Source organism: Poromitra crassiceps (assembly GCF_964638095.1).
Source record: "Poromitra crassiceps genome assembly, chromosome: 9".
Lineage (NCBI taxonomy): Eukaryota > Metazoa > Chordata > Actinopteri > Beryciformes > Melamphaidae > Poromitra > Poromitra crassiceps.
Genome location: NC_139630.1, coordinates 54,892,724 through 54,913,241, shown reverse-complemented (window position 1 = coordinate 54,913,241; position 20,518 = coordinate 54,892,724). Strand labels below are relative to the sequence as shown.

At 41.8% G+C, this 20,518-nt stretch overlaps 2 protein-coding genes across 2 annotated transcripts in view; one reads left to right on the top strand and one right to left on the bottom strand.

Moving 5' to 3' along the window:
* LOC310782960 (opsin-5-like) overlaps nucleotides 1–4,874 on the top strand; it is a gene marked incomplete at both ends in the record, with an annotated part of 21,865 nt that extends 16,991 nt beyond the window's left edge. Inside the window, 4 exons of the mRNA XM_083643738.1 lie at nucleotides 1–3; nucleotides 2,013–2,347; nucleotides 3,192–3,436; nucleotides 4,808–4,874. The exon at nucleotides 1–3 is cut by the window's left edge and continues 168 nt beyond it. Coding sequence (XP_083499864.1) covers nucleotides 1–3; nucleotides 2,013–2,347; nucleotides 3,192–3,436; nucleotides 4,808–4,874 — 650 coding nt within the window. The remainder of the gene's footprint in view (nucleotides 4–2,012; nucleotides 2,348–3,191; nucleotides 3,437–4,807) is intronic.
* The window catches only part of ptchd4 (patched domain containing 4), a gene marked incomplete at both ends in the record, with an annotated part of 196,465 nt that overhangs the window by 88,613 nt on the left and 87,334 nt on the right, over nucleotides 1–20,518 (bottom strand). The gene's annotated exons all lie outside the window — the stretch shown is intronic.

The window sequence follows — 20,518 nt, the reverse complement described above, 5'->3', positions numbered from 1 at the left end:
ACGGTACTTCACAGTCTCCTGAAACAACTCCAATCTATTCATGTCACAAACACCTACAGTATACAGTAGACAAGGGGTTCCCCAAACTCAGAATTAAAATATAAATAAATAAAATAAAATAAAATAAAATAAAATCGCATGTGACCCTAATCAGTAATCATCTTCGGTAGTATTAAATTGTGTCTGGCGTAAAAGAAAAAAAAATCAGGCGACCCTATTTGAATTCCAATTAGGGGCGCGAGCCTAAGGGGACATTCACACCCAAAGCGTTTTTGTCAGTCAGAACGCTATGAAAATCATGTTGAGAGCACTTCCATTGTGCACAAAACACAGCGCACGGAGCGTTTTTTTGTGCTCCGTTTGTTTTCCCCTGCAGTCGCGTGCAGTACAGATCAGAACACAACGACCACAAGGACGGTAGCCAGCTGGTTTTGTCTGTTTGATGTTGTTCACTGTCAACATGAAAGCCAGATTATTGGCAATTCTGGCAGCAGCCGAGGTTGAAAATACCTCGGGAGGAGAGAAGGTAGGAGGAGTGAAAAAGACGATCAGGGCGCTTTTCCTCTAATGTTCAACTTCCTTCAGCTTTAAAGCGCTCCTCCAAAAAGAACAGACGCCACCAGCGCTGAAACGCCAGGTGCGTTCATTAAAAGAGGAGCATGTCTAGCACGTCCTTACATAGAGAATGAATTGCAGAAAGACGCTGGCAGCTCCAAAAACGCTTTTGGTTTGAATGTCCCCTAAGGTTGGGACTTGGGAACCACTGATATAGACAATAAACAGTAAGCCACAGATCCCCATTTGATTGAATGTATTTATTTAAAATAGGGACAGTACATATGAATGAACATTTTCATGTAAAATAAGCCAGATTATAGCCAGAGGCTAGTTTCTAACTGTAGTCCCTTGATGGCAGGTTGATGTTACCAAAACAGGCAATTACGGTACAAACAATTGACAAATGTAGATACACTTCATAATCACAAAAGCAAACAACAGGACATATACAAGTTACAAAATTACATAAACTTTACAACCATAAGAAATAGAAAACAGATGAAACAGACAAATGACAATACTGTATGTGCGATGTGTCGCACACTCTAGCAGCTAGAGTGTGCGACACATCGCACATATTGTCATAGAAAATATTATATTTTCTATGGAGCTAGAGTCTAGCTCCATAGAAAAGATTCTATAGGATCATGTTTCAGCCTTGTGGTTTTCTTCACGATCAAGAGTGCTGCTTGTTTCAACATACTGACACTCAATTCTAGAAATCCCCTTAAAGGAACAGCTCACCCTCAAATCTAAAATACATATTTTCCCTCTCACCTGCAGTGCTATTTATCCATCTATATCGTTTTGTGTTAGTTGCCTGAGTTTTGGAGATATCGGCCGCAGAGTTTCTGCCTTCTCTCCAATACAATGGAACTGGATGGGACTCGGCTTGTGGTGCTCAAAGTGCCAAAGAAATACATTTCAAAAACTCAACAGCAACGTCTCTTTCCAGAAATCATGACCCCGTTACTCAACATAATCCACAGACCTTGTTATGAGCAGTTTCATGGAGGAACTATTTTCTTTTGACCAAACTACACCCGTGAGCTGCTAGCTAGTTCCTACATGAGACTGCAAAAGAAAATAGTTCCTACATGAAACTGCTCACAACAAAGAAATAGCTGGAGACAGCGGCGACACACCCCACCCTAATTATGACAGAAGAGCATCGCTGCCACTGATTGCGGTTTAATTGAGTCAGTCACAGGTAATCGAGTTCAGATAGACTTTACGGAACTTTAGCCATTCCAAGAATTCATGACGAATTGACACCCCAATAACCAGCAATAATCTAAGTGGCTTTCCCCCCCTGAATTCCTCAAAACTTAACATCTTCCGTGATAAAGACTTTAGATATGGACTTAGTTTGAATGTTGCTTTTGATGTATTTAGGCCATTGAATTGCAGACTGTATTGATCAGATTCTTCCTCCTCATCTTCTTCTCTCTCAGGCACCTGGCTGAAGCGACGCCATGCCCTCCTGTGCCTGGCCTTCGTCTGGCTGTACGCTGCCTTCTGGGCCACCATGCCCCTGGTGGGCTGGGGCAACTACGCCCCGGAACCCTTTGGGACATCCTGCACCCTGGACTGGTGGCTGGCGCAGGCCTCGGTGTCGGGCCAGACCTTTGTCATGGCCATCATGTTCTTCTGCCTTATCCTCCCCACCGGCATCATCGTCTTCTCCTACGTCATGATCATCTTCAAGGTCAAGTCCTCGACCAAGGAGATCTCGCACTTTGACGCCCGCATCAAAAACAGCCACACCCTGGAGATGAAACTCACAAAGGTGGGCGTGGGGGTGATGGGCTGCATGGCAAGAAGAGAGTGAAGGAGAGACAAGTACTGTAGAGGGAAGAAGAAGCTTTAAAGGAGACATTTGCAGATTTTGGACCTATATATAATTTCTCTCTTATATACCTGTAGTGCTTATATAGTAGTGTTATTCACCTTATTCACCACGCCCACTTTTTCTCTCTTCCGCGTTCAACTGAACATATTTGTTCTTCCGGTTCAGCGCTAGTTGGCGGCCATTTTCAAAATAAAACGTCAGTATGAATGAAGTTTGGCAACATTCAGAATTAAGCTACACTGCGGCCAACTTCAGTTACATGTTCATAACGTTACTGCTGCGAGGAGCCGATGGCTGTACCCGGTCGGCATTTAACGTTAGTTACAAAAGCACGTCGACAGTGTTTTCTCACTGCCAGTAGCCTAACTACAGTAGAGTTTGACAGATCACAGTCAGCGCTCCCGGTCCTCGCTGCTCGTTAAAGATTTCCAATAGGCGTTATTCTGATAAACTGGTCATATATATGTTACGTTCTCACCCGACAAATATTAAAACTTTAAAACAGGGGGGTTTGGGTTTTTTTTAGCTTGAAAACAGCTTTTTGGCAAGTCTAAAAATGACTACGGTAGGCGTAATCTACTTCCGTGTTTAAACACGGAAAGACGATTACGAAATGATGTCATGCAGAAGCGTCCTTGTATGGGCAAAGAATAAGGTGAATATAGTAGTGTAGTAAAGTAGTGTACTGCTTGGACCGACAGAGAATGCTCCTCATACAGGTTTCTCATTCAGGTTTCTTTTAGGGCCAAATCTGTGATGTACTTTGCTCCATGTCCCCTAGGTGGCGATGCTGATCTGTGCGGGCTTCTTGATCGCCTGGATCCCTTATGCAGTGGTGTCAGTGGTGTCGGCGTTTGGCGAACCGGACTCGGTGCCGATCCCAGCCTCCGTTGTCCCCACGCTACTGGCCAAGTCCGCAGCCATGTACAACCCCATCATCTACCAGGTCATCGACCTGAAAAGCACCTGTGCAAAATATTCCTGCTTCAAGGTGCTGAAGAAACGCAGGCATTTCCAAAAGTCAAGGTAGTACACAGTGTGTTTGTTATCTTTCCAAATGTCCATATTATATTTATTTAGTTAAATCAGGATACAGTGTGAATGGCAAAGACTCAATTAGAATTATGAATATATGCACACATACAGCAGCTTACCTTGCTCTACATCAGTTTTTCTCAAACTTTTTCAGACCAAGGAGGACCACTTAAACCAATGAAAAAAACTCGTGGACCACCTAACTCCCAAAACATCCCCAAAAACAATAGGCCTACTACTTCAACTGTAAATTACAAATTACAGGCTAATTAAATGACAAATAGCAGTACAATTAATCCAATTTTTGGCTTCCCACAATTATGAAAACAAGATAACCGATATAAAAAATATATATGTAATTTATTTTTGTCTTTTTTTTTTACATGTATTTCTCCTGTTCAGTTCAAATATATTCAAAGTTCAAAGAAAGTTTTTTCAAGTTCAATAAATGCACAATGTTGCCAAAGTCAAATAGGCTATCTTTTGCCATTGCCATGCATTCAGTGATGTTTTTGTGTTATGTAGAGTCTACATATTTCAATGTTGTTGGACAAATACACTGAAACGTACACACACTGTCACCACATGCATGTAAACAGACACAACAAATTCAACAATGGCTCTTCTATGTTATGAATCAGAATTATGTCTCACCCTCTTCATCTTCATCATCATCTTCATCTTTCTCAGGCTATCTCTTTAGACACAGTGAATGAAATATCATTCAAAGCATATAAGTGAATGCTGTACTGTTTTTAATCAGGGCGTCTGACAGTGGAGGCATTCAGAGTAAGGTGCACACTAAACGTCTTTCATGGGCGAAGCATTTTTTATAGCAACAAACATAAAAAAGACAAGAGAGAACAAACAGATAACAGAATTTAAGCCTTGAGGCTAATTTATGATAGCACAAAACCTTGTTTATTCTCTGTGTGTGTGTGTGTGTGTCTGTGTGTGTGTGTGTGTGTGTGTGTGTGTGTGTGTGTGTGTGTGTGTGTGTGTGTGTGTGTGTGTGTGTGTGTGTGTGTGTGTGTGCGTGCGTGCGTGCGTGCGTGCGTGCGTGTGTGTGTGTTTGTGTGTGAGAGAGAGAGAGAGAGAGAGAGAGAGTGATGAATTATGTACTTTCTGCCTCAAAACTATGAAGTTCTTGTTTCCTCCTTTAAATACACCCTTTGAAGTCAGTAAAGTTATAAAATTCACTGTTACATAATTAACAATTATAGTAATTTCACTGTGAAAAAACATCTTTGACTCTTCTCATTTATTTTTAAATATGTCTTAATTTGATGTGATGTCTGTTTACAGTGAAGTCTTAATTTGACCCTTTCTTCCGATATATTTTTATATTTTTTCCTGCTGTAGGTTTTATGCCATCTCAGGCTCGTTAAAGGACAGGTCATCAGACCACGAAACTCACACCGAGATGTGAAGCAGACACTGGACTGTGTGACTCTCTCGTTCCTCTCGTGATTGGACAGCTTGCCTTGTTCCCTCCCCCCTGTGCCGTGCACCTACCCAATCACACGCTGCCTGCCAACCACTACAACGTCATTAACCGCTCACCTATGTTGCCGTTGGTTACTGATCCTCGCTGTATGCCTGCGCCCACGCTGGACCTCTGTGTCTCTTCCTTTTCCCCCATAACATTTTCCTTCAATCTGTAGAGTCAATGTCATTTGTTGTCATGTTGGCTTCTTGCCGGTTTTTCAATATAACATCCACGCAAACTTGTCTATGCTATGACAAAATGACACAAGTGTTTCTGAATAACTAGTGTTGTTTTCAAAATGCAGCTTGACTGATTCTGAAAATTTTAGCCAAACTTGGAAATGTTCTAACCGAACTCGAGTCAATCTAAGGGTGGAACTTTTTGTAAAAAAAAAAAAAAAAAAAATTGCGAAAAGGAAAATCTCTTATGATAAATTTAGTATTTTCGACAATGTGAACCGGAGCTTGATGGAAACGGAGGCAATCCTATGAGAATTTCAATCGTGTCCCATTGAGTTTGTGCTCGACTGTCAATCTCAAAGCTGTGTTTTTACTGTTTGCACAGGCTGTTGTCTCCTTCATACTCCTAGAACTGTGGCTTGTATACAGTCGGTATTTCAAAAGCACTGAATGAGTCATCAGCAGCTGTGACACTCTGCACACTATAGCCAGACGAAGTCAACAACCCGCCGCAAAGAACTCAAGGTTTCCATGGTCCTTTATATATATATATATATATATATATATATATATATATGTATGTGTATGTATAAACCATTAGGTGAGCACAAGTCAATGAAGCAAATGTTTTGCATGGGTTCACGCACATATTTAAAGGCACACACAGACACAGAACGAGTTTGTCCTGTAAAATCGTTCTGTATGCACAGACATCAATTCATGTCTAATGATGGTAGACTCACAGAACGTATCATTCCAGAGACGTGGACGGACGACATACAAGCTTTCATTCAAAGAAGCAAACTGTATTTCATGATCCTCTTGTATGTTTCATGAGCCAAATAATTCATACTTCTAGCCATGGCTCCAGGAAACGCTATGGTGGATTCAGAGAAAGTTTGATAGCACTCCCTCCCCTGGGGAAAACGCGGTCCTGGCGGAGATCTGCACTCCACCGAGTGCACTTTTCTAGTTTTAAATGTATTACTTCATTCAACAGCCAATCAGTAAACAGATCCTCAAACAAACTGCTAGCTGATGTAGGAGTCTAGTCAGTCTCGGACTCTAGCTCAGTCAGATAAACAGCTTCTCACTCATTGAATTCCAACCTACTTCACTCTTTATGCTCTGTGTTGTTGTCAGTCTGAACACAGTGTGTAGAATTCAGCACATTATCTCTGAACAGCTCATAGCTCAGCAGGTTGAGTCACTGTGTCTGTGTTGCTACCTGACAGGTGGATTATTGGTTTGATTCCTGATGGAGGAGACATATTACAGCACCGCCCCTATCTTTTACATCACCAGCTGTTTACGCCTATAGCGCCCCACTTTAATATGCTCAAATTAATTAGAAGTGTAATAAAAACTAAAAGAAGATTGTTATGCCTATTTCCACTTTTATTCAAATACAAATACATTATGGATGGAAGACAAAAAAGCACAAGTTAAAGGAAAATAACATAAAGAATGTGATGAAAGCACCTGACTTTAGTCTAAATATAATTTAACTTAATTTATTATTTAGTGTTTTTATAAAAAATATATATGATTATCTGCACTGTCGTTGGAGCTGGAGTAGCCTTATGCATGTTAAAAATTCAATCTTTTTTTCTACCATTACAGGTATTCAGGGACTTTCTGAACTGGTTCTGATAAACTGCACCCCCCCCCCCCCCCACACACACACACACACACACACACACACACATCAGATTTATGATGTTTTACAGCAGCGATTTAACTTTTATACCCTGGGTTTCCTGTGGGCGAGAGACATAGGCAGAGTGATAGAGAGAGAGAGAAAAAACAGGATTTGGTTAAAAAAAGTTCAACCTGCCTCTGCCTGTCTCACACACAGGTTGAACTTTTTACAGCGGGATCTCGTGTTTAACTTTTTTTAACCAGATTCTGTTTTTTCTCTCTCTCTCTATCACTCTGCCTATGTCTCTCGCCCACAGGAAACACAGGGTAAAAAAGTTAAATCGCTGCTGTAAAACATCATGAATCTGATGTTTGTGTGCGTGTGGGGGGGGGGGATCTCTGAACTGTGCAGTTGAACAGTTCAGAACCAGCTCAGAAAGTCCCTGAAAACTTGTAATGGTAGAAAAAAAATAACATGCCGATAATCTTTGATGTATGTCTGTCTGTGCGTCTGTCTGTCTGTCTGTGCGTCTGTCTGTCTGTCTGTGCGTCTGTATGTGCGTCTGTCTGTCTGTGCGTCTGTCTGTGAGTGTGTTCCTCCTCTCCTCTAGATTTGCCTTCGCGTATCTCGAGAACCGTTGGTCGGATCGACTTCAAACTTTGGGAGTGTGCTAAGGAGTATGTGACGGAGTGCAGTGACCTGTTTCCGTGCAATTCGGCATAGCGCCACCTACTGGAAACAATTTTTTTTTTTTAATGTCAACAACCGTTTGTCCGATTGACTTCAAATTTGGGGAGTGCGCTGATGGGAACTCAACAGTGCAGTGCCAGATTTTGTGCAATTCGGCACAGTGCCACCTACTGGCATTACAAAAAGTGGTTTATCTTGAGAACCGTTCATCCAATTGACTTCAAACTTGGGGAGTGTGCTGCTGGGAACTCAACGTAGTGCAGTGCTGAATGTCTTGCAATTTGACAGCGCCACCTACTGGCAACACAAAAAGCAGTTTATCTCAAAAAACATTCGTCCGATTGACTTCAAACTTTGGGAGTGTGCTGCTCGGAACCGGATGGAGTGCGGTGTTGTTATATATAATCATATATATAACATATAATATATAATACATATAAATCATATAATCAATATATGATTTCCAATAGCATCTCAGTATGACAACACTCACTAGCACATTGCATTCAGGCGATGTCTCGTCACTCACATGGTCTATGGGTCAGCTTGGGGGAAAACGCGGTCCTGGCGGAGATCTGCACTCCACTGAGTGCACTTTTCTAGTTGTTGTTGTTGTTGTCATAATGAGCAACCAGAACAACTTTTGCAAGACGCATGAAAATGAACATTTACTTTGGTTGAACTTTTTCCCTTTTTAGCACAGTTGAGTGCCCTAGCTGGCTTCAGTGCCTCGGAGCAGAGGGAGAGTGGAGGGACAGCAGTTCGCAAAATAATTTATTTTACCGGACAAATCTGAAACTTACGGTCACGTTTCAATAACAGTCTATGTTCCAAACACAATATCATGTAAATACAGCGCTGTGGACTGCGTGCTCACTGCCCCAGAACAGAGAACCGGCGGTTGGTTCCTTCCGGGCAGACAGTCGTTTCCAAGCCGAGGGAGAGAGCCGGCTGCTGGTCTTGAAGCGTGCGACGAGGCAGTAAATAGCGATATTCCTGAAATGCGAGTTAACGAGCCAATTACACGTCCTTTGCATCTACATTAAATGAAGACATTACCGTTTATTTTATTTGTTATGTTACATACTTATAGGACGAATCAGCGTGACGTCACTTGCCACCCAGAAATGCGGAACCCCGTGGCAGTTAATAGTATGAGTTGTGCCAAACAAACGTTAATATCTCAAAAACTATACATCACATCGTTTATATTTTGAGAGCATAAGTAGCTCAAGAGTTTGATGTATAATATATGCATGTCGTGTTAAAGTTGTGTGACAGTTTTTTTTAATGTAAACAGAGTTAGCCGACTAGAGTCAGACACTCAAGCCTCGTGCCACTTGGGCTCCATAGGATTCCATTGCCGTTGCCACCCAGTGATGCGGTTTGTTTACCAAAATGCTACTCGGCTGATCCCTCGTATTGGCTAAGTATATTAACATTTATGAGCTAGCAAAGTCTGCCCATACACGCAGCAATGCTCCCTGCTTGGAATTTCCCCCTAGCCATGAAGATTGATTGACAGCTGTCATGTCATGATGTTATTGGTTGAAATTGGGTTGAAATTTGATAGTATTGTCTGATGTAAGCCCACTGTAGATTCGTTATGAATGAAGACAACATGGTTGACTTTTGATGTGAAAAACCAAAGAAATGGTGTTTTTGTGTTTGTTTGTTTTTGCCATACTGTACATTGTTAAATAAGTGCACTCTATGACCAGGGATGTGATCTAAAATAGTTCAAACGTAATTTTTCATTTCAGCTCAACTTTAACCACACTCAATTATCAGCCTGCCCTAAGGTGTATAACAGGACGCTAGTAGTAGTGTAGGGTTAGCACCCCTTGAAAAACAAATTAATATTATTTTTTTCGAACTTCCTCAATAGGGCACTTCCGCTTTTTTGAAAAGGGGAAGTGATTTCTTTTGGGTAAAAATCAATTTCTCAGTACTTCCGCAAAGGGCACTTCTCCATTTTTTAGGGTTAGGGTTAAAAAACACTTTTCTTGTGGAAAGTGGTTATTTCAATAGTTCTGCAAAGTGTACTTCTCCATTTTTTAGGGTTAGGGTTAAAAAACACTTTTCTTGTGGAAAGTGATTATTTCAAAAGGCCTCCAAAGTGTACTTCTCCATTTTTTTGTCTTGTGCTTAAAAAACACTTTTCTTGTGGAAAGTGATTATTTCAAAAGGCCTCCAAAGGCCACTTCCCCATTTTACCCCATAGTACAGCTCACGACAAAATAGCAGCGTTTTTTTTGATCTCGGGGGAAATACATTTGAACAATCATTATGCAAACCCAGCTGGATCATTTTACATAGTGGGCAATATCTCTTTTGCTCGCTGTTGTTATGGACGCGACTTGTGAAACACCAACGACTTCCGCAGCACGCACCACGTCTCTTCGTGACAAGAGACGTGCAGCACGTAACACGCCTCTTGTCACGAAGAGGCTTGCTGCGTGCTGAACGCCTCTATGACGCAACTCCACGACAGGAAGCACTTCCCTTTATAAGGACGAGAGCGATCAGCTGAGTACAATCACAAAGCCATACCGGTTAGTTTCTTTGAGAGAAGCAGTGGAGGGCAGAAGGCAGAGCGCAGCATTTTTGATCCCAACAACAAGAGTGTGTGCTTGTTTTATTTTTTTACTACCGACCCTCGCATCAACAACCATGGATTTCAATGGTAAGATTTTTTTGTTATTAATATTGTTTAATTAGACTATCCATTTAATATATATATATTTATAATTAAGATCCTTTTCCTTGTTTTTTATGGAATGTTATATTAACAAAAACATTAACAATACAGCTTTTTACATATATAACCCGGGGACCAGATTATTGGACACCACGCGCTCAGAGGAATATCCAGATGATGATCATTACACCAGAATCTCTCTAAAACGAGGAGCTGCGTTACGAGATATTACTAACAGACCTAGAGGGTGAGAATGAAACATTGTTTGTTTACATATTTATCATATAGTTTGTTTAGAAAAAAAAAGGGTGTGGTAACCATACTTCTACCAGTTTTTTTTTTTGAAATGTTGTTTTTTTTTACCCCCCATAGAACGGGTTCTCACACAGGTGAATTATTATTTCATCCACAATCATTGGGAGGGGCTCCCACGAAGACAGCCAACCGTCGCCATAGAGGCAAACCACGTGACTTCCATAGATGCAACCCCGATGCCACCATACACCATTCATCTGATAACATCACATCTAAGGATAACGGGCTGAGCCCAAACGATATTGCAGATTTAATCGACCAGAGGTAAGGACATAATTCAGATATAACAACCAGCAATATATATATATATATATATATAGGCTATATGTATTTTTGAGATAGACATATCCATCGTTATTTATTTTTTATTTATTTATTTATTTTTACAGTCAGGAGACAACCCCCAACAACTCAGCGCTGACCCCCGATGCAGACTTGTATCGACCCTCATCACCAACATCACCTGAATCAGCGTTGAATCCCACCATCCACCCCAACGACCAGACACTGGACGCGTGGATTGCACAGTACAGGAGTCAACCTTCACCAACAGACCCACCCACACCCATCTCCATTAACAACAACCAACCCACGTGGGTGGACCCGGATGTGCAGCTCAGCGAACACACGGCCCCAACAGCTGAAGACACCATCAACAACCAACCCACGTGGGTGGACCCGGATGTGCAGCTCAGCGAACACACGGCCCCAACAGCTGAAGACACCATCAACAACCAACCCACGTGGTTGGAAACGGATGTGCAGCTCAGTGATCAGACACTGAATGAGTGGATTGCTGACTACGAGCGGGTGGAAGCTTCAGATACGCCCACGGCCCTCTCCATCAACAGACCACACTGTATCGACGAGAACGCGATACCTCCACCCTCGCCTGATCATCAACCACGCGAGAAGAACCGACAACTCTCAGGTACCTCTAACTCAGATAAGCAGAATGTGTATAGACGTTTAAGAAATGGTTATAGGATAATGCAACGCTCTCAAAGGAGATTTGAACGTACATTGAGAACACTCAGACGCACACACACACGGTGGATGGCATCGGCTGATGCCAATTTGAACGCAATTTTGATACATCAGAATATACAATGTTCCATGCTTGAAAAATTGAGGAATGTGTAATTTTTTTTGTAAAAGTACAGTAAGGTAGAACAATAACACTATCACCATCACCATCATTTAAAAAAAAAAAAAAAAAGTCCATGTATATAGAGATCAATTAAACAGCCAATATGGCTAAGCGTAGGCGACATGCAGATGAAGACAATCGAACACCTCCCCCTAAATTGACTAGATATTTCAACTCCGATAAACCCCCTCCCCTTAGAATAGACTGGAGTGAGCAAGGCGTCGCTTATGCTTTAGCAAATGACCTACCTACGGGGGTGAATAATAATAACGATATTAGAGCCTGGGCTAACGCACAGACTCGTATAATCAAACGCTACATAGCTGATTTACCACCCCGGAGAAGCTGCATTGTATCGCAGACCGGTGGCGCTTTGCCTACCCCAACACAACAACACGAGGAACCCCAAAATGACGCAGCTGCTACGTCATTAGAGTCAGTCGACCCCCGAGGGATACCCCTACAAATAGACGCGTTATCAGACTGCGACGAGACGTCATCAAATGTCGACACGCTACCCCCACCCACGTCAATCGTTACGCTTACGCCCCCACAACAAATAGCAGCGTCATCAAATGCCGACATGCTACCCACACCCGCGACAGTCGTTACACCATCACAACAAATAGACGCGTCATCAGACCGCGACGATGACGACATCACTACACCGTCTGCAGACTCTATGATTCAACCCCCAGCTGCCATCTCTCCCAGTGATTATACCCTCAGACACATAGATACATTCAACGCTAGGATATACCGTCAAAATATAGATCTACGCGATATTAACACTGATAATCTCGGATTGGTGCCTGGTATGGTCAGACAGAGATTAACAGGGTTAATTGATGTAGTTACAAACGATGTCCCGACGGGTAGCATTATGGATGTAACGTTGGGGGGCGATAGCCTAGCGTCAGATGTACATACTATTACCACAGTTGGAGACAATGCTGGTCAAGAATTTCTGGACCATGTCTCAGACGCAATTCAAAGCAATGATGAGTCAATGATCTCTGGTGACCTATCTCTCACCATCACAGTTACAATGAATCAGCAAGGGGGCAGTAGGCTTAGATTGATGGATATACAATATAAAGATATTATTGATCGAAAGATTCATTACCTTTATAATCCTGATAATGGTTGTGGAAATAATCTTTGTTTCGGCATGGTTATTGCCAGACATTTTAACCCTGATTTAAACAACGCTAGTCTATTGGAGAGAGCTCGAGAAATATACACTGAGTTGGGTTTTGACCATATGTATAAAGTATCATTTGCCGACATTGGAACTTTTGAACGTCATTTTGACAGCAAGATAATTATCTTCCACCACAAAGAGAGTTCTAAACGCAGATACCCATTTATGACTACAGACGTCCCCCACCCAGAAACAATTTGGATTTATTTATATGAAGGACATTATTATCTCATTCTGAATAAAAATGGATTCATTGGGTCTAGCTATGTTTGCGACTACTGCTACCATCCGTATCAGGAGCCTTATATACATACATGTAGACACATATGTAATGTCTGTTACGGACCTCTACACATAGATCCACCCCAGGCGAACACCACTGTTAAATGTAATGTATGTAGGCTTATGTGCAAATCTCAGACTTGCTATGAAGCACACGTGAGAAGGGACAAACATACCGTCTCCCCCTGTGAGAAAAAGAGATATTGCCCACAATGTAAAATGAGCCACATGCACAGACCCACTACACCCCACATATGCAGCTCACCAAGATGTGATCATTGTGGCGTTCCACTAGGGGCGCAAGAGTCTGACCATGTCTGTTTCATACAACCTACTCCATTTAAAGAAGCCACGGAAAACTATATATTTTATGACATCGAGACAAGAATAAATGCAGAAGGTATGCATGAAGCAAGTTTTGTATCATCTATGACGCTTAAAAATGACAGGCCTAGAAACTTCAGTGGCGCTGATGGGAAAGATTGCATCGGTGATTTTCTAAGGTTCTATACCAATCCCCGCTATGCAGAGCATACGTTTATAGCGCATAATGGTAGTGGTTTTGATGGATATTTAATATTAAAAAACATGGTGTCTCAAGGACTAACTCCCACTGTCATTGTTAAGGGATCCAGACTGACAGCCATCTTTTCCACATACAAAAAACAGAGGTTTATAGACTCTGCCAGTTTTCTACCCATGCGTTTAGCCGAAACCCCAAAAGCCTTAGGTTTTGCTGAATCAAAAGGCTATTTCCCATACAAATTTAACACAATAGAAAATGAAAACTATATTGGAGTCATCCCCTCAAAGCAGATGTTTGGGTATGGTACAATGCGTGAATCAGATAAATACAAGTTCTTAAAATGGTATAATAGTCATAAGACCCTGATATATAACTTTGCTAAGCAACAGGCCAAGTATTGTGCACAAGATGTTCGAGTGTTACGTCAAGCCTGTGTTCTTTATAGGGAAGCGTTCATCAAAGCCACCAACGTAGACCCCCTCCAATATGTCACGCTTCCTGGCGCCTGCATGGCTGTATTTAAAACCACATTCCTAAAACCAGACACCGTCGCGCTCACCTATAACGGTTGTTATACAGGTCAGAACCGAACATTCAGCGACGCATCTATGCAGTGGTTATCTTATCTGGCACAAAGCCAGAATATTAGCATTATACATGCTCTCAACCATGGTGAGCATAGAGTCGGTGGTTATTATCTAGATGGTTTCAACCCAAGGACTAATACTGCATATGAATTTGCCGGCTGTTTTTTTCATGGGTGTGATCGCTGTCATATTTCAAATGACACACACCCCTACAAAAACGCAACGTTTGGGGCCTTGTACCATGCTTTCGCTGAAAAAATAAATACGTTAGAATCTATCCATGGTATGAACGTAGTCGTTTTATGGGAGTGTGAATGGACCCGTATGAAACACACGGATGTCTCCGTGATGGCATTCATGAGATCTTACACACAACCTGAGCGTTTGAACCCACGCCTAGCCCTATATGGGGGACGAACAAACGCCTTAAAATTACACCATAAGGTCGAAAACGGTGAAAAGATACATTATGTGGACTTTTGTTCTCTATATCCATATGTACAGAACACAAAAGAGTACCCTCTTGGACATCCTAAAGTTATTACCAGGGATTTTGATGATATCTCAACCTACTTCGGACTCATCAAGTGTGTAATAGCGCCACCTAGGTCTTTGTATCACCCCGTCCTCCCCCACAGAGCACACGGGAAACTGATGTTCCCTCTTTGTCGCACATGTGCAGAAGGGCTCTCTAAAGATGAGTGCGACCACAACGAGAACGAGAGAGCTCTCAGCGGCGTATGGGTTTCGTTTGAGTTACACAAAGCGATCGAGAAAGGTTATCGTATTATATCAATCTCTGAAGTCTGGCATTTTGAACACCGCACAAAGGAATTATTCCAAGGGTACGTAAAAGCTTTTCTCAAGCGTAAACAGGAAGCGAGTGGATTCCCAGCCGACGTCACTACGGATGCCGAGAAAGACGCGTACATTGCCGAATACCAAAAAGTCGAAGGTGTGTTTTTAGACAAAACAAAAATTGTGCACAATCCTGCACTACGTTCATCATCCAAATTACTTTTGAACACTTTATGGGGACGATTTGCATTACGAGATGAACAGTGTACATGTGAGATAATTAATAACCAGGCTCGTTTTCTACAACTAATGTTCAGTGACCAATTCATCGTGAGTCAATTCCGCTTCCTCACCGATGAGGTCGCTATTGTCCAATGGAAACATGCTGCCGGTCAAGGCCCGAAGGGAAAAGATATTAATGTCTTTCTAGGCGCGATGACCACCGCATATGCTCGTCTGGAGCTATATGAAATTATGGATAAACTTGGCTCGCGCACATTATATAGTGATACAGATTCAATAATTTTCACAGCGCGGGAGGGGGAGTGGAACCCGGAACTCGGTAAGCATTTAGGACAATTGACAAGCGAGCTTGAACCAGCCGAACACATTACAGACTTTGTATCAACGGGTCCAAAATCCTATGCATTTATCACCAACACAGGTCGCTCGTCAGTGAAATGTAAAGGTATCACGCTAAATACTAGTGTAAATAAAAATGCTGTCACTTATGATTCCCTTTTACGCCTGCTGGAAGCGTATGTGTTGGATGGTGAAGTTAATGTTATTAGAACAACCGCTGATCGAATCAGGAGACATAAATTATCGCTACAGCTAAGCAATCAGTCATTAGTTAAACGCCTTCAGGTCGTCTATGATAAACGCCGCGTTCTGAACGATTTCAGCACACGTCCACATGAATATTTCAACGCTTTACTATGTACATCAACACTGGGATCATCTAGGACCTCTGCCATCAAACGATCTAGATCACACTGAGCCTTTGTTCTGATGTCAGGGGGGGCGATGGGAGTAGCAGGTGGGCGTGTCTGAAGAGCCTTGATTTGATTGTGTGGTACAAGAAACATTTTGGTGGTGTGTTCCATGATCAGCCTCGATTAAAAAGACCACTAATAATAGGAATAGCCGCAGCTAGCAAAGGGAATATAAAACCACCGCGTTGGTTAATCTTTTTCTTTTTTTTCAATAGTGTAACTTTTTTATTGGCAAACCACCTAAGTAAAGCCTTGCTTTTCTTTAATCTCCTGTGAAGTTTAGGAGAAAGTGGAATATTCCCTTTTAATAGGTTCAATGCAAGCTCACATAATGCATTAATTAGATCATTGCTGGCTGTCGCAAGAATGGTCTTGCGCCTTTTGGGGGTCGCCTTATAAAGATGTTGAAGAAGTTCGAAATTCCTATGTACACGAGCAGACATTTCTAAAAGAGCCTAGCTTCTTCCCCCTCTGGGCAGATAGACAACCTGTCGCTCGGGGGTTAACTCAGTTCTGAGTCTTAACAGGTCAGGTGTCGTTGGTTTATAGTCTATGAGAATATATCCATAATTACTCGATGTGGCATCTTGAAAAGCTTCCATAAAATGTTTTGAATTTTTGGAGTACATTTGACGTGCTATGATGCTTATTTGTTGTTTATCGCGAGGGTTTTTAAATAACACAAGATAATTAGTGTTGAGACTTATTGTGCGGCTTGCTTTGCCTTGGGCGAAAAGATTCTGGACCAGATAGATACAACTTAAATTTCTGTGATGACAGTATTTTGTAAATACATTTTGAACCTCTGAATTATTAACGGCAGAAGACATCTGATCATCAATAATTAATAAGTTGCTCTTATCGGGGGGAAAAATACTATCATCTGCTAATGATGGGGGAATACCCTCAATAAAAGTAATTGGTCTAATCAGTAATAAATCATCATATACTTTTTGCCAGCAGCCATATAAAAAGACGATATTATCCAACGCTTGTGTGATCAGTTGTGATGCGTTTTGAATAATGGATTTAACAAAATAAGTTTTTCCACACCCAGACGGCCCAGAAATAATCATGGTAAAAGGGTGGAGTAGGCGTGCATCAAAACCCTCCTGCGTGTTGATGACGTTGTTAATATCCATGTGGACGTGTGCTGAAATCGTTCAGAACGCGGCGTTTATCATAGACGACCTGAAGGCGTTTAACTAATGACTGATTGCTTAGCTGTAGCGATAATTTATGTCTCCTGATTCGATCAGCGGTTGTTCTAATAACATTAACTTCACCATCCAACACATACGCTTCCAGCAGGCGTAAAAGGGAATCATAAGTGACAGCATTTTTATTTACACTAGTATTTAGCGTGATACCTTTACATTTCACTGACGAGCGACCTGTGTTGGTGATAAATGCATAGGATTTTGGACCCGTTGATACAAAGTCTGTAATGTGTTCGGCTGGTTCAAGCTCGCTTGTCAATTGTCCTAAATGCTTACCGAGTTCCGGGTTCCACTCCCCCTCCCGCGCTGTGAAAATTATTGAATCTGTATCACTATATAATGTGCGCGAGCCAAGTTTATCCATAATTTCATATAGCTCCAGACGAGCATATGCGGTGGTCATCGCGCCTAGAAAGACATTAATATCTTTTCCCTTCGGGCCTTGACCGGCAGCATGTTTCCATTGGACAATAGCGACCTCATCGGTGAGGAAGCGGAATTGACTCACGATGAATTGGTCACTGAACATTAGTTGTAGAAAACGAGCCTGGTTATTAATTATCTCACATGTACACTGTTCATCTCGTAATGCAAATCGTCCCCATAAAGTGTTCAAAAGTAATTTGGATGATGAACGTAGTGCAGGATTGTGCACAATTTTTGTTTTGTCTAAAAACACACCTTCGACTTTTTGGTATTCGGCAATGTACGCGTCTTTCTCGGCATCCGTAGTGACGTCGGCTGGGAATCCACTCGCTTCCTGTTTACGCTTGAGAAAAGCTTTTACGTACCCTTGGAATAATTCCTTTGTGCGGTGTTCAAAATGCCAGACTTCAGAGATTGATATAATACGATAACCTTTCTCGATCGCTTTGTGTAACTCAAACGAAACCCATACGCCGCTGAGAGCTCTCTCGTTCTCGTTGTGGTCGCACTCATCTTTAGAGAGCCCTTCTGCACATGTGCGACAAAGAGGGAACATCAGTTTCCCGTGTGCTCTGTGGGGGAGGACGGGGTGATACAAAGACCTAGGTGGCGCTATTACACACTTGATGAGTCCGAAGTAGGTTGAGATATCATCAAAATCCCTGGTAATAACTTTAGGATGTCCAAGAGGGTACTCTTTTGTGTTCTGTACATATGGATATAGAGAACAAAAGTCCACATAATGTATCTTTTCACCGTTTTCGACCTTATGGTGTAATTTTAAGGCGTTTGTTCGTCCCCCATATAGGGCTAGGCGTGGGTTCAAACGCTCAGGTTGTGTGTAAGATCTCATGAATGCCATCACGGAGACATCCGTGTGTTTCATACGGGTCCATTCACACTCCCATAAAACGACTACGTTCATACCATGGATAGATTCTAACGTATTTATTTTTTCAGCGAAAGCATGGTACAAGGCCCCAAACGTTGCGTTTTTGTAGGGGTGTGTGTCATTTGAAATATGACAGCGATCACACCCATGAAAAAAACAGCCGGCAAATTCATATGCAGTATTAGTCCTTGGGTTGAAACCATCTAGATAATAACCACCGACTCTATGCTCACCATGGTTGAGAGCATGTATAATGCTAATATTCTGGCTTTGTGCCAGATAAGATAACCACTGCATAGATGCGTCGCTGAATGTTCGGTTCTGACCTGTATAACAACCGTTATAGGTGAGCGCGACGGTGTCTGGTTTTAGGAATGTGGTTTTAAATACAGCCATGCAGGCGCCAGGAAGCGTGACATATTGGAGGGGGTCTACGTTGGTGGCTTTGATGAACGCTTCCCTATAAAGAACACAGGCTTGACGTAACACTCGAACATCTTGTGCACAATACTTGGCCTGTTGCTTAGCAAAGTTATATATCAGGGTCTTATGACTATTATACCATTTTAAGAACTTGTATTTATCTGATTCACGCATTGTACCATACCCAAACATCTGCTTTGAGGGGATGACTCCAATATAGTTTTCATTTTCTATTGTGTTAAATTTGTATGGGAAATAGCCTTTTGATTCAGCAAAACCTAAGGCTTTTGGGGTTTCGGCTAAACGCATGGGTAGAAAACTGGCAGAGTCTATAAACCTCTGTTTTTTGTATGTGGAAAAGATGGCTGTCAGTCTGGATCCCTTAACAATGACAGTGGGAGTTAGTCCTTGAGACACCATGTTTTTTAATATTAAATATCCATCAAAACCACTACCATTATGCGCTATAAACGTATGCTCTGCATAGCGGGGATTGGTATAGAACCTTAGAAAATCACCGATGCAATCTTTCCCATCAGCGCCACTGAAGTTTCTAGGCCTGTCATTTTTAAGCGTCATAGATGATACAAAACTTGCTTCATGCATACCTTCTGCATTTATTCTTGTCTCGATGTCATAAAATATATAGTTTTCCGTGGCTTCTTTAAATGGAGTAGGTTGTATGAAACAGACATGGTCAGACTCTTGCGCCCCTAGTGGAACGCCACAATGATCACATCTTGGTGAGCTGCATATGTGGGGTGTAGTGGGTCTGTGCATGTGGCTCATTTTACATTGTGGGCAATATCTCTTTTTCTCACAGGGGGAGACGGTATGTTTGTCCCTTCTCACGTGTGCTTCATAGCAAGTCTGAGATTTGCACATAAGCCTACATACATTACATTTAACAGTGGTGTTCGCCTGGGGTGGATCTATGTGTAGAGGTCCGTAACAGACATTACATATGTGTCTACATGTATGTATATAAGGCTCCTGATACGGATGGTAGCAGTAGTCGCAAACATAGCTAGACCCAATGAATCCATTTTTATTCAGAATGAGATAATAATGTCCTTCATATAAATAAATCCAAATTGTTTCTGGGTGGGGGACGTCTGTAGTCATAAATGGGTATCTGCGTTTAGAACTCTCTTTGTGGTGGAAGATAATTATCTTGCTGTCAAAATGACGTTCAAAAGTTCCAATGTCGGCAAATGATACTTTATACATATGGTCAAAACCCAACTCAGTGTATATTTCTCGAGCTCTCTCCAATAGACTAGCGTTGTTTAAATCAGGGTTAAAATGTCTGGCAATAACCATGCCGAAACAAAGATTATTTCCACAACCATTATCAGGATTATAAAGGTAATGAATCTTTCGATCAATAATATCTTTATATTGTATATCCATCAATCTAAGCCTACTGCCCCCTTGCTGATTCATTGTAACTGTGATGGTGAGAGATAGGTCACCAGAGATCATTGACTCATCATTGCTTTGAATTGCGTCTGAGACATGGTCCAGAAATTCTTGACCAGCATTGTCTCCAAC